This window comes from Rhinolophus sinicus, chromosome 16 (assembly GCF_057876585.1).
Source record: "Rhinolophus sinicus isolate RSI-liver-muscle chromosome 16, RSI-T2T, whole genome shotgun sequence".
In the NCBI taxonomy this organism is placed as follows: domain Eukaryota; kingdom Metazoa; phylum Chordata; class Mammalia; order Chiroptera; family Rhinolophidae; genus Rhinolophus; species Rhinolophus sinicus.
Window position 1 is genome coordinate 18,703,606 of NC_142516.1, and position 15,178 is coordinate 18,718,783.

A 15,178-nucleotide genomic window follows, 5' to 3' on the forward strand; every position below is an offset into this window, starting at 1 on the left:
AGGGAAGGCAGTGGGTTGTGCTTCTGGCTTTTAGTTCTCCAGAGGTCAGACATGCTGCAATGCTGAAGACCCTTCCACTCCACAAAGTATCACCTATCCGAAAACGCAAATCGTTTCCTGTTGAACACTATAGGCTCAATTAAGTTCATGAGGTAGAAGTGGTGAAATTAACTCCCTCTGGCATCGAGTCAGTGTAAGAGTTGCTGTAACTCATCAAAAAGGCAACGTAGGGCAGCTGGTTAGCTCAGTTGGTTAGAGCGCAGTGCTCGTAACACCAGGGTTGCTGGTTTGATCCCCGCATGGGCCACTGTGAGCTGCGCCCTCCACAACTAGAGTGAAACAACTATTTGACTTGGAGCTGATGAGTCCTGGAAAAACACACTTAAAATAAATAAAAGTTTAAAACAAAAAAACAAAGAAAAAGGAAGAACAGAACAGGCAACATAAAACGAGGAGCGATAGACAAGATCAGGCTTCGTACAGAAAACAGGCCATGCTGGCTGGTCTGATCTTTTTGTCTGGCCGGTGCTGACAACATACTCAGTGAAGCCCTATGAAATCTCTTCATAAGGTCACACACAGACAGGCCAGGATCAGACACTTACTAACTGGGTAACCCTGAGCAAGTTACTTCTCTAAATTTCAGCTGTCTGTAAAAAAGGAATAATTAACTCCTAAAATTGTGAGGATTAAACAAAATGTCTGAATGTGCCTGGCCCAGTGTCTAGGCAGAGTCAGTGTTATTAAGCGGAGGCTGCATTTCTCTCACCATAATTGTAAAATGCCACACTTGGTTTATGCACCTCAGCTAACTGCTTTCTTACAAAGATGTTTTCAGTGAAGAAATGCATATTCCATGAGGTATTTGTTTTGCCAAAGGCTTAGATAAATTGTTTCCATCCGGTTGTTACCTCTACAATTCTTGGAACAACACCCTTTCCCTACCAAAAAAAGACAAGGTTAACGGAATAAAATTTAAACTTGAAAGACTAAAAACCTTAACACATTATACACACTATATCCAAATTGCATGCTAATACACTAACGTTCATTATTAGTTTACACATACTGCAAAGGTAGTAATGAAAATCATTTCTTTTTGTGGCTAACTATGGAAGGAATAAAGCCCGTTAATACTTAACCAACAGTGAAGTGCCCAACAGAGGGTAGAGCTGAGAATTCAGGAGCTTAACAGGTACACAGGATATGCGACAATTTGGCTATAATTGGAATCAGAGTAAACAGAGTATTTAGCCATATGTCATACAACACAGTTTGAAGTTTACAGCTACACAAGCAACTCTCAGCCTTTCTGGACTAGCAAGTGCAAGTGTTTTGAACATTTAAGAAGTCATCCTATAAGCCCTTCTTGAATTCTCTATACACAATCCTTTATTCTTCTAAATTCCTGTATTCCTGTATGAATTTACTGTGTATTTTCAGAGTTCAATGGTTGTATACTTCGGGTGGAAAAAGGGAAGGTAACTGGTGGGTGAACAATGAGTAAATATTATAGAGTCACGGGTAGTCCGGCCCACAATGCAATAGCTTTCTATTTTTTAAAAAATTACTAAGAGTGCTTATCACGGAGACAGAAATTGGAGTAAGTCATATGTGAGATCATGTGTTATATCTCAAACCAAAAAAAAGGGACCTCTATGGATCAAAGCCTGGGATTGAGAAAATACTTAACTAAGCAAAATAATTCTTTGAAGGAGTTTCTGTAATAGGATTTTATACTGTAGCAAGTGTGTAATAAACAAAAGTCTTTAGAAATACCCATTACGGATTTTTTCCCGAGTTTCCTTGACATGAGGGGTATATCCTTTAAATAAACGACAGAAAGGAGGTTACACAATAGAGACATCATGTTTGCTTTCTGGAAATTTCACTGACTTTTGACACAACGGCCGAGCTTTGTGGTAACACGAAGGATGCCAAACTTCAAAGCTAAATGGAAGACATTTTCTGACACGGCAAATGTTCAGTTCTGAGCTTCCTGATGCTGATGCAGGCAGCATTCCAAGCGAACCCAACAGGAAGAGGTAAAATCTTCTCTACTGCGTAACCCTGAGCTTGGCTGTGGGTCTACCGCTTCACCTCCCAGTCTCAAGGTAGAGGAAGGGTTCTTGCTCTGTCAGCCACTGTTTAACCAGTGCATGCTGAGACGTGCTTCTTTACTTGAGGGCTTCCAGACTCCAGTCCAGCCACTTTGCTCTCCGGGTCACATGTAGTCCTGAAGCATGTACGAGTAATGGAAAGCCAAGTTTCAAGAATTAAAAATGGAGTCAGTCACAATCCTGAGTGCTGTGAAGAAGGCAACAGGGCATTTAAACCAAAGATTAATAAAAACAATGTCTACACAGTTCTTGGCAGGGCTTGAAGATGAAATTAAAATTGCAACTATGAAAGGGGTTCACCAACACCCAGGGAGTGGGCTGCCTGCTGGAGTGGGGGCTGACAAGGAAATCCAATCTACTGAGGATCTATACATGGTAACTAGAAAAAAACATGATAGAACAAAACTCATCAATTTTTCTTTTGCAAATGGCTCTTAAGGGAGAACTTGAGGTTAGAGTCCTTTTCCCATGGTTCTGCCTATTCAGCCATCCAGAGCTTGAAGGTCCTGTCATATGAGCAAGTGGCTATGAGCTGTCCATCAGCAGAAATGTCTAGGCCCATAACTTTGCCTTCATGGCCAGCCAGAGTCTTCAGTGGGGACCAGCCTGGGTGGGTCCAAATCTTGGCTGTGTTATCATAGGCACCAGTGAGCAAGAAATTCCCATGGATAGCTACGAGAGAAAAGGGGAGTTCAAGTATTCAAAAGAGTATCAGAAAACAAAAGCACATAAATCTGCTAGAACATACTATTTTCAAAAAGAAGGTATTTCCACATTCAGAAAAACCCAACGCTCTGATCTGTATTCCTACTAGGACTCTAGGAAAAATGGACAACTACAGGAAGGCTTACATTATTAACAAATCACATTATTAAGGTCTTTTGGCTTTCCCCAATAGATAACCTACTCAGAATAACACTAAGGATTCAGTGCTTAGAATTTCTATGAAGAAAGATGAAACAAAGCATTCAGGAAGTCTTTACTTCCTAGCAATGAGAAGCAAGCTGTGCTATAGCTCTGTCTGAAAGCACAGTAGAAGGAAGGAAATTAAAATCTGCTCCTTTAACAGAGTCCAAATTCTCTCTTGTTCCACTTCCAAGTTAAGCTAAAGCCTGGCCCACATGCCATGGAAGTGCGAAGCCTGGTCCACATTCCGTATCATGATTAGGCCTAAAACTGGAGGAAGCTTACGCTCAAACTTGACACCAGTCACTAAGTTCTGATGGGCGGGGATGGTATAGACACAGCGCCGCTGTCGAAGGTCCCACACTTTGCAGGTGTTGTCACCACTGCCAGTGGCGATGTGGTAGCTGTGGATCAGATGTGGTATTGAGTTAGAAACAAAGAGGACCTCCCGACCAAGAACCCTCTCCACCCCTCATCCAATGAGCTTCTCTTACCCATTGGGAGAGAAATTTACTCCATAGATTTCCTTCAGGTGCCCTTCTAGGAACATGATACAACGTCCTGTGCGCAGGTCCCAAACTCGACCAAATGCATCCAGGCCCCTGATAAAGTAAGTCACAAATGAGCAGTTTTGACTCCGGCTGTGCGCGGAAGCAGGCACCCGGGAGGCGAGACCGCTGAGCTGCCCCGCCTGTATGGAAGAAGGCTTACCCAGTGCCAGCCAGAGAGCCATCTTGATGGAAGGCAATGTCATACACACCCATGCTGTGACCTTCCTGATGCAGGATCTCCTCTTGAGCTTCCAAATCCCATAAGCGCCATGAGCGGTCATAGCTACAAAATCAAACTAACAATTACCCAGAAGAAATTTATTCAGTTTCTACAATGTGCAGGGTATTATAAATAGTTGTAGTTTCAGTTAGGCTTCTCAAACTATTCATGTAACCATATTACCAAGAAATTCTTTTCTGGCATAAACAATGTCTTAATAACTAAACATATATCTTGGGTACTAACTGGGAAACTATCACTTCCTATAAACCTATTTCAGAGGCTATTTTAAGAACAGAATTCCCTAAGAATGGCTCAGCCAAGATTCTGTTGCCGTCATTCACCGAGTGATTATATACTGGGGGTGCCAAAGAAATGTAGACAAGTGGACACTTTCTGGTCAGCGTTGCTCAAGCAGTAGCTCGCCATAATCAGAAGTGTCTGGATACTGATGGTAATCACTTTGAGCACCTCTTGTAATTGCAGAAGTCAAACGTGACTTGTATTCATCTTTTGTTATCGGTGCATATTGAGTATCACAATATTAATGGTTTTTCCTTTCTTAAAATGTGTACACTTTTTTTTTTTTGGGCACCTTCTGTATTTACTGGGCCCTACACTGGATGTTGGGGTTACACAAATCAATCATTGAGAAATAGATCAATGGAACAGAGACTAGAAATAGACCCACATATATATTACAGTCAAATGGTTTTCAGAGGGTGTCAAAGCAATTTCGACAGGGGAAAGAAAGTATCTTCACTAAATGATGGTAGAATTGTCTATGTGCATGGAAATAAAGACACAAAAAAGGACAAACATTAAAAGGGTAAAGGGGGTCAAATATATGGTGACGGAAGGAGATTTGACTTTGGGTGGTGAACAGACAATGTAACATACAGATGATATATTAGAGAATTGTACACTTGAAACCTATGTCATTTTATTAACCGGTCACCCCAATAAATTTAATTTAAAAAAAGGACAAACATTAAAAAATTGGGGAAAGCACCTGAAGACTGCACAAAGGAGGATATACAAATGGTCAATAAGCATATGACAAAGTCCTCAACACCAACAGTCATTAGGGTTATAAAAAATGAAATCCATGGGGAGGTTCCGGAAAAATGGCGGCGTGAGAACACTGGGCTCACCAGCTGGTTTTGATTCTACTAAGAAAGAGTCGGTGCTAAAATAAATGAGATAAATCTGGAAAAAAAAAAAAAAAAATGAAATCCATGAGATTTCACTGTACACTTGCTAGACTGGGCAGAATGATAAGACTGACAACACCAAATGTTGGCAAGGATGTGAAGCAACCAGAATTCTGGGAATGTAAAATGATATGACCACTTTGGAAAACCACTTGGAAAATTTTAAAGTTAAATAGATATCTACCCTACGACCTAGCATTCCTAGGTATTTATGCGTAGTCAAGAGAAAAGAAAGAAAAACATGTCCACAAGAAAAGCCCTGTGTAAGAATGTTTATGGCAGCTTTATTCTGACTAGCCAAAACTTGGAAACAACCGAAAGTGGATAAATAAATGGTGGCACGGTAATACAATTGAATACTGCTCGGCAATGAAAAGGATTATGGATACACGCATCAACATGAATGAATCTTTAAAATGTTGGCTGAGTGAAAGAAGCCAGACACAAATGAGTTCATATAGTGGGAACAGACAGAATTTATCGTGACAGAGATCAGCTCAGTGGTTGCTTTGGGAGGGGAAGCTGATTGGGAAGGGGCATGAAGGAACTCTGTGGGATGATGGAAACGTTCTTTCCATCAAAAGGGATGTGGGTCACACAAGCATATGCCTTTGTCAAGACTGATTGACTAGCACACTTAAAACAAATCCATTCCTCTTCATGTAAATGAGACCTCAATTCATTAATTCTTTAACAGATTCTGGGCTTATAAAGCTTATAGAACCAGAAAGGGGGACCAATTTGTAAGCAGAGAGATTATAATACAATATGTAACAAAACAAAACAAACACTTCTGGTACTGGTCAACAAAGAACAGTGTGAAAATTCTAGTTTTCTGGTAATCAGTGATTTTAAAATTTCAGATGAACTAGGGTGGCCGGTTAGCTCAGTTCGTTAGAGAGTGGTGCTCTTAATAACAAGTTGCTGGTTTGATCCCCACATGGGCCACAGTGAGCTGCGCCCTCCACAACTAGATTGAAATAACTACTTGACTTGGACCTGATGGGTCCTAGAAAAAGACACTTAAAATTAAAATAATAATAATAATAAAATAAAATAAAAAGAAATTTCAGATTAACTGCAGTTTGAAAACAAATATACTTGGCCCTAACTAGATCATATACTCTCTTCTGATTCTGATTCATTGCGGTCCAAGAAAATCCTACTTGAAGATCTGTTCTAAAAGTTTACTTGGCAGTTAGCCATGAAGGGTTAACAAAATGCCATAAACCCATATGGATAGAACAGGAACAGGAAGGCTTACCAGGTGGTACCCAAGAAACGTCCTGACGGATGCCACATTACACGGGCCACACGTACTGTATGGCCTTCAATATCTGCCACTGGTTCGTCACTGAAAAGGAATCAAATATATGTGAGTTAACTATTTTATACTCATGTAAATATTCGTTGAACTTATGAACTGTATACAGATGCACCAATTCTGTATCACTTGAGAAGCCAAATTATAGCTAAACTTGTAATTTGTTAAAACTTTAGGGCTAACAAAAATTTAAGTCACTTCCCAAGGATTTAAAAAATTTGGGACTACTTCATGTGCCCACAGAGCAAAACTGCCCAATGTACTTCAATAAACACTCTCTTTGTACTTCAATTCACTATGTTAATAACTCTTAATGCTGTACCACATTTAAGAGTCAGAGAAAAATAAAAAATAAGCAAAATAGTCTCTCTGCACCAAAGTAGTGCTGAAATTCCAGAAAGAAAACATACTTTGACAGAGATATGAGGCAATCAGTTTTGGTGCAAATGGATTACAGATAAAATTATCTCAAACTTTTGCTTGTTCAAAGATCCACATGGAAAAAAGAACTAAACATACAGAGGCTTAGCTTTCTTTTGGAGCCATTAAATTCTACCACCCAGCAACCACAGAAAGATCTGAAACACCAGCGGAAGAAAATAAACATGAACCCTAAAGAGGGCAATTAAAAAGGAAACTTTGTCAATGTGCATACAAGGAACTAATCAAAGCCCTAGGGGAGCAAATACTGCTAAGTATTACCAAAGCCAATTAAAACTTGCTGTGCTCACAGGTAAGACCCTGTCTAGTCAAGAGCAGAGACACTAATTAGCTCTTTACAAAACCCTAGAATAAAAGCCTCATGTGCTTTGCCAAAGAAAGAAAACAAAGCAATTGAATTCAGATGTCTTTTAACCAACAACGTACTTGCAAAAATTTCTTGGAAAACAATAATCATAAACACATTAAAAAAAACAAACCTGTAGTAATTGGAAAATATGGTCTTGGTAAGGGACGATGCTACAGGGAGGAGACCTCACTTCCTTGGCCACACTGCCAGACAGAACCTCACTTTCCTCTCCCCTGTGGCTGTTTGCTAAGAACCAACATGCTGCCAAGAACATTATCTTTAGTCAACCTACCAAAATGCATTTCTCCAAAGTCAACCTATTGCCTAGGAGGTAAAACAGATCTTTCCAGAATAATTGGAGCCAGGAAACAGTGGCCACTATGTTAAAAGCAAACTCAAGGTCTGAAGTTAACAAACAAGAAGAAACCTGTTACAACTCCTCTGGTGAGAAAAAGTGTGAGACAGAAATCCTCCATTCTATTTTCATACCAAGTTACCTCGACTCTTGGAGCATCTCTGGGGTTAAATGCCAGATTTTCAGGTCCCAAGGCCAACTAATCAACCATTTACTTTAGTGATTACAGTATAAAGAGAATAATAGTGTTCACCTGTCAAGGCTCCAAAGCTTCACAGAACCATCAGCAGCACAAGAAGCCAGATTTACATCTTTTTGGTCCAAGGAGACAGTGGATTTTGGATGAAATACAATTGCTCCTACGTTTGTGTTATGTCCTGAAGGAGTATGAGAGATGAAAGTTAAAGAGTTCCCGCCCCCTTATAACTTATGTGCAAACACAGATTACAATGACTACTATAGGAGATATTAGGGAATATGTGGACATATTAATTTAAACATTTTAATCATATTTTAAAAAACAAAACACAAAAACCTTTGTTTTTTGGTTTAGAGACTGGACATGAGAGAAAAGTGGTATGTGTATGAAGTCGTCATCTTTGAGCCTTGCGGTCAAGAAATCCAAACCAAGTCAAGAATTAATCTTGTGTGTACTGGGTCGGAGCACAGGCAGTTTTTTGGAGTTTTACTGCTGACACAGTTTACACTGGGAAAAAGATGAAGATTTAAACAAGAGTGTAACTCACCTCGAAGAGTGTGAAGGAGGTTGCAATCAGGAATAGACCAGAGCTTGCAAAGCCCACTCCTGTCCAATACAAAGGAAAGCATGTCAGCCAGGTTGGTCTGGGAAGGAAAAGGTTCTTGGTAACATTACAGGACAATCTCTTCTCACCCCAAATCAACTTTACAGAGGCAGACAGAAAACGAAAAAGAAAAGGCTTAGCATTTCAAGTGTTAGAGAAGAAAGCTGCATCCAGGTCTCATGCAACCAGGGGCTCCACCGGACTACAACCTATGCAGCCCAAGCTGCTGTTCTTCTTGATTTTTGGATCAATTTGTGAGGGAAGACAGGACAAATCCAACTCTTCAATAATAATATTATTACCGATACCATCTCCTTAAATATGAAGAGCAGTTTGCTGCTTACAAAGTACTTCAATTTTTTAAAAAGACTTTTTATTTCAGAAAATCTCCCACCAATTACTTTTACATCTATCGTCTCAAATGATCCTTCATCTGTGAGGACATAAACTGGGACTGATAATTTCTGTTTCACAATGAAGGAAACTGAGGCGTGGAGAGATGTGTGCAGGCCCTTGGCTTTCTCCTGAACCGTGGTCTCAGCTTCGGCCTAGTCAAGTAGTTCCTGTGCACACAATGTAAGGAAGTTTCCCCTCTTACAAGATGGCCATGTCCCATAAAAATAAGTAAGTAACTAAATAGAACAAACCGTTATTACATCCTAGGAGTTTTCTGCAAATGTGGTGGTAAGTCAAACATAAAGATTAAAAACAGTAACTCATGTTTACTGAGTCCTTACCACACACCAGGCACTATCAAGGCAAAACGTTTTACAAACATCTCATCCTACTTTATAGATCAGAAAACTGAAGCTTACTGAGATTAAGTATTTTGCCTGGGTCACATACCTGAAAAAGAAAAGCTATACTGAGGCATGGATACTAGTTTATAAGCTCACTACGTGACCTGCTCCAAAATACTCATGTCAAGAACATGACACACGGCTACATGTCATGGATCCCTGCGGGCCCTTGTAAACAGTCAGAACTGTTCACCAAGACCTCATTGTACAACAGCACGGGGAAAGCAGGAGCACCTCTAGTTTGGTGTGATCATGAGAAGCAGAGGAAGACGATAGAGAAAGACATCTAAGCCAAATGCTGATTGTTTTTCCTGAACTTGCTCCCCATTTAGGAAAAGAAAGTCACAGTATGATGTAACTTACCAACAAGCTGTGGCCAGCATTTTGGAATTGGGACTAAAATGACAGTAGGAGATAGGCCGATCATCCCCAATCTGACTGCAGAAATTATTCAAAGACTTAAAAAAAAAAAAAGACAAACGGTGATCATCAATGGGCTAATCCAAGAGTTTCTTGGCTTTTCTGCTATAAAAAAGCAACTTTACAGTTTTAATAAAACCCAAAATTCTGTTATGCTTCCCCACCCCTTATTAGGAGACACTTCTAGGGATGAATGAATGGAGTTACGACTGATTTGGAACCCCAGCAGGTTGTCTTCTACAGTTTTAGTATCACTAGCTTCTGTGCCAGCTAAATATAAACAGGAAAACTGGAGAGATCTAAGGCACAACTTTGACACATTAAAAGGAAGAATTAAAGAGAATCACAGGCCTCTGCTGAGTACAAAGTACAGTAGGTTCCTGCCACCTAAACTGACGGCTCCTCCCAAAGGGCAACAGGGAGGAAAAATTGTAACTGCCTTTACCCTCCTAGAAGTGAGCCAAAGGAGCAAATCTAGTATTTAAGAACCTTGAGAGAGTGGACAATTGCTGAGAGCATCTTACCCGGAGAGATTTGTGCAGCTCTTGCACCTGGGAGGTCCTGGTTGTCTCAGGAATCTCTTTATGGAGACGGGCCTCTTCCAAGCGTTTCATTGCCCTGTGACACACGAACAACATTACCATCATGAGCAAATGGGTTGTAGACAAGGGGTCCACACAAGTACTTTACAATTCAATTTCATTTAACAAACACAGTCATTATAAAGCAGATCCTCAGTCCTTGAGAGGAAGCAAGAACAAACATGATTCTTTCTCCTTCTAGAGGCTCTCCTTACCTGGGCAGTGAAAAATTAGCAATCCACAGTCTAGCAACCTTCAGGCTATTTGGTCCTTCATGGTACCAGGTTTGATGATACTGAAAGTTAAATTAAGAGCAGAAATATTAAGTCTGAAGCATTCGTGCCCCACACATAGCTGTCAATTCCCTATTCTAACTGCCCAGAAAAAAGGTGAATTAGTACAATAATAGGATGAAATCAGGCATATATGCTTTCTATTGTGTTTCTTTCTGTGAGGTCTTATTAGATGGTTTCTGGTTCCTTATTATAAGTTACGCCAGGAATGCGATGGTTCTTTCCTGAATGGGAAATTCCCTAATCTCCATTTATACCTACACAGAAGCCACAAACTATTGCCACCAACTACTCCTAAATGGTAGCGTCTTCAAAAACAGACCTCCACGCCCATCCACATCGTATGAGAGAACTATTCCCTCATTTCCTTCATGTTTATATTACAAAGGCAAAGACATATCTTACCTCTTCTTTGGACTTCTTAGATTTCTCATCATCTTTTTTGGTCTTTTTTAAGGCATCAGTACCGACCACTGAGAGGATATTTCTTAACCTGTAACAAAAAAGATCGACATTTAAACAGAGTTGAGATTTTGAAAAGTACATCTGAGAAGGGAGACAAGCTTCCCCTACTGTCTCACCATTCATACTGCAAGCAACCTTCTTTAAGAGTCAAGATGTCACGCCTACACTTCCAGTGTGATTTCTTTCACTCAATCTTTTTTTATTTGAAGATTTCCCTAAATTGAACTATACACAATTACCCTATTCAATGTTGCGCTAACTAGCCAAAACATTGCTATCCCTCGGTCTGTGGAGACAGCCAACCTTCACTCAATGCCACAGGTGCTGCATACTGACTCAGGTGCTAAATGTACAACAATGACTAAGAAAACAGTTTTTGATTTCAAGGAACAGAGTTCTAGAGAGCGGGGGTTGGGGGGGTGGGGGATGGGGACAGAAAGTAACAGGGAACCATAATACATTATACTAAGTATTATGACAGTGGTTAAGTATAGGGTACTAAGGGGGAACATAAAAGGAGTCCCTAGCCTAGGTTTGGAGGGAGGATCAGGGAAGGCTTCATAGAGGTGTTACCGAACCTGAGTAATCATTTAGTCGGGGCAACAGGCCAAGAATGGGAGAGGACTGTTGAGGCAGAGGGTTTAACATACTATGTAAAGGTCTGGAGGTAAGAAAAGTGTGTTGAGCTTGGAATCACAAATAGTTCAGTGTGGCTGAAGCATGGAGCACAAGAGAAGTGGTACTTTTTTTTCCTGTAATTTAAACAGACCAAGCATTGTTGGTTCTATTTAACGGACATGAGAGAATGCTACAGGTTTTGAAGCGATTAAACACGCAGACTATGCAAACCAAGAAAACAAAAATGATAATGGGGAGAGTAGGACAGTGGCTAGAAAGACAAGAGGAGAGCCTCATAAATGCATATGACTACCCTGTCACCAAGAGCTTTGCAACGTTAAAATCACAAGCGGAGCATTATCTGAGGACAATGCCCCTTTTCAGTAATATCCAAAAACCACTTGTCATTATGTTTTGTGTCATTGACAAGGAATGCATTAGTTGTCTAAATCTTCAAAGTTCAACTACAAAATTCCACTTTGGGAAGGGGAGAGGAAACATGTTAACACCCTCTTCGCAGTTTATAAAGGAAAATTAGTAGTGGAGTAAAAATTGGCCTGAGACTCAGATTAAGGGTTGAACTATATAAACACAACTTAAAAGATATTCCGTTAACAACAGCTGAGACAGTCTATTAAAAGGTTTTGCTACAAATAACAACATAAATTTGGAACTAGAACTCTGTGATCAAAAAAGAGAGTAGATGTTTAGAAAGGGTACCTTTCTCTTCTTTCAGCAGGACCCTCTCCAAAAAGTGTGATGGGCTCTCCCAAGGCTCTAAGGCAAGCCTTGACCTCTGAGTCGTCCGTGGAAACATTGATTTGCCGGGCTCGCTTCCTTCTCTCAAACTCAGCTAACACTTCCGCCTGTCGCTCACTGATGTGCTCTTCAATTTCAAACACTTCTCCTATAAAGAGAACAGGCAACATCAGCATAATCACCAGATCTTCAAATAAAAAAAAAAAAGAAATAATTTCTTACAATTGGAGTCTGTATATGCCCTTAGTGAAAGTTAACTGTCTAATCTATTATACATTTAGTTTCTCAGCTTATTAACTCACGCCACACACAAAAAACTAAATGACACAGCTTTAAAAGGCAGCAAAATGGTTCACGCCATCTTGTTTCATCTGGCAACCTTAAACCTATATATTCCTATATAAACAAACACATAGCTTAGATAAGAAAATAATGAGTATGGGGCATCATTAGCAAATGAGTTAACTAGGCCTTCTATGCAAAAGACGAAACAGAAACATCATTTTAACAATTGCCAAAGCTATTCTCTAAAACAGTTCCAGTATGGGGACACTTAGAAATGAAACTAGTAAATTGAAAATAATTACCATGTAAATGATATTCCTTGACTAGAAGACTTTTTGGATACTCTAGCAGCTAGTTAAAAAACTCACACTAAATACAAACATTTGTATGAAAAATGGTAAGTATAGTGGTGATGCAGTTATGCTTAAAAAAGCATAAAAGGTTAGAAAAAGTCATTAAAGTGCATGTGTATAGAAAAAAAAAATGTGTGGAAGGATCAATGAGACACTTGACAGAAGTCTTTTCTGCGGAGAAGTCTTTTCATTTTATACCCTTCCGTACTGTTTGAATTTCTTATTACAAACATGTATAATTTTATTTTAAAAATATAGTGGACAATAGTCACTGACTTGGAAAGATATCCTTAATAGTACAGAATGAAAAATGTAGGTTACAAAACAATCTGTATATCGTGGTTTCCTTTATGGAAAAAAATTATGTATTTTTATAGCTTTATTAAATTCTTGGAAAGATACAGACCCAAGTAATAAGGATGAAAGGTTTTACTACTTCACACATTTCTACACTGATTATTTTTCAAAATAAAAATAACTAATATTTTTTTAATTTAAAAAATGTTTCATTATGGAAGAAAAATAATTGGGAAACTAAAAACAGAATATTATGAACCATAGTAGTTTCAAACCAATGCCAGAGCTGTGCTAGATCTCCAGAAGATAAATGGAATCAATTTGAATCCAAATATAGTTGACTACTGAACGTCGCCGGGTGGGGTTGGATTGTGGGAGGAACCCCCTGTGCAGTTGAAAATCCGCACAGAACTTTTGACTTCCCACAAACCTTAACTACTAATAGCCTACTGTTGACTGGAAGCCTTACCGATAATATAAACAGTTGATTAACACATATTTTGTATGTTATACGTACTCGTACTGTATTTTCGTAATAGTATAGAGAAGGAAAATGTTATTAAGAAAATCGTAAGAGAAAACACGTTTACAGTATTTATTTAAAAAAGACAAACTGCATATAAGTGGACCCGGCACAGTTCAAACCTGTGTTGTTCAAGGGTCAGCTATACACACTGAATAAAACTCCTGGCAAAATCACTACCAATTCATGGAAGGAAAAACTCTTTAAAAGGTGTTAAGCAAAAGGCTCTCTGGACGATACTAAGCAGGGTAGGCAAAGTATGGCCATATACAGATGTAAGTTTAAAAACTGAAAATTTTGACACATTATTAATGCTGATATTTAAATCTAGGAAGATATTCATTGCGGAAAATCTGAGCACCAAAGATAAAGATGGATTCACAATTTGCATCTTACCAGAGGTTATGTTGATATTTCCTGCTTCAATTCCTGCTTTAAGTCCTTCTTTTCCCAAAATCCCAGACTCTCCTTTGGCCAGACGCTCCCTCTCCTTCTCTTCCAAACTTCCATAATAGATGTGCGGTTTCTTCACAAGAGGGGCGACTAAGTCGTCAGGTGCCTTAGTTTTCGTTGCCTGCTAAATCAAAGACCTGGATTAACCTAAGGCTCAATCTTGGCAACTTGCTAGGTTTCCCCAAAGGGTGAAGCTCATCTTGAGCTTCAGTTCTATTTCCTCCCCAAAGGAAAGGACAAGGCGGGCACCAGTTAAGATGTGTCTTCACTGATGGGGGTTGGTGTAGGGGTGTTCAGTGTCTCAGACAGAAAGAGGTTGATACAATTCCTGAATTTCTCTTGGTGATTTTTCTGTCAAAGGTTTGCTTTGGAATTTAATTCAACTCAACCGGTTGGAAGTGCAATTTCTTGTTGGGTTTTATGAAACTTCCAGGGTCAGTGCTCATCACAAGGGAACGATAAAGGATAACTGAAAACACCAACGCGGTGTTAAGGGGAGCAGGTTACCAAGTTACTGGTCTATACATTTCAAACGTTTTCAGACGAGATGCACTAGATACCGTTAGGTAGTTTGGAGGCCTCATTACAGTTAAGAGGTCTGACACAGACATAAATCTTGGCCAGGACACTAGTCCTTGAGCTCCGTTTCTGGACCAGTCGGAAGAGGTGTTGACCATTCGCGGCTGCACGAGAGGTGCAACTGAGCTTCACAATCAGGAAAACGCTGCTCGGCTCTCTAAGACCGAGTCTCGCAGCCTTCCTCCTCGGCCCCCCCATCGCCTTATCCCATCCCATTCCGCAGCGACCCCCACCCGCTCCTCGCTCCCGTGAGCTCAGATCTGTACCGTGGAGGTAGCGCGTGAGGAAGACATGCCGGGCTCCGGGGCCGCGAAGTCCCAGCGAAAGCTGCACTCTACGTTTCAGACAATCCAACGCGCGCCCAGCAAAGCGGAACTGTGTCACCCATCGGAAGTGGGCCGAGTGGCCTCAACGTCCGGGGAGGCGTGGAGCATGTTGGGAGTCGTAGTAGGAAAGGCTGTGGCCGTGT

The 15,178-nt window shown here is 40.1% G+C and overlaps 1 protein-coding gene across 2 annotated transcripts; it reads right to left on the minus strand.

Annotated features, from left to right (window-relative positions):
- Positions 1 to 1,205: 1,205 nt before the first annotated feature.
- On the minus strand, positions 1,206 to 15,166 carry PRPF4 (pre-mRNA splicing tri-snRNP complex factor PRPF4). 2 transcript variants are annotated; one of them, XM_019754637.3, is made up of 14 exons: positions 14,976 to 15,166; positions 14,074 to 14,251; positions 12,181 to 12,367; positions 10,783 to 10,870; positions 10,300 to 10,379; positions 10,028 to 10,121; positions 9,447 to 9,541; positions 8,227 to 8,285; positions 7,734 to 7,857; positions 6,276 to 6,365; positions 3,738 to 3,860; positions 3,521 to 3,628; positions 3,312 to 3,430; positions 1,206 to 2,792 (listed from the first exon to the last, which is right to left on the minus strand). In XM_019754637.3, exons 1-14 carry the CDS (start codon positions 15,000 to 15,002, stop codon positions 2,599 to 2,601), a joined length of 1,566 nt encoding a protein of 521 aa, XP_019610196.1. In that variant the 5' UTR covers positions 15,003 to 15,166; the 3' UTR covers positions 1,206 to 2,598. The 2 variants fall into 2 exon arrangements, with proteins under 2 accessions (XP_019610196.1, XP_074186952.1); XM_074330851.2 differs by having other exon boundaries at positions 14,074 to 14,254; positions 14,976 to 15,141.
- Between the last annotated feature and the right edge of the window lie 12 nt (positions 15,167 to 15,178).

Coding starts and splice junctions, on each gene's coding strand:
- PRPF4 (XM_074330851.2), bottom strand. CDS start 15,002: ATGTCTTCCTCACGCGCTACCTCCACG. Junction 7,858..8,226: donor CCTCCTTCACACTCTTCGAG/GTGAGTTACACT, acceptor ATACTCCTTCAG/GACATAACACAAACGTAGGA. Junction 6,366..7,733: donor AAGCTTTGGAGCCTTGACAG/GTGAACACTATT, acceptor ATTCCTTTTCAG/TGACGAACCAGTGGCAGATA.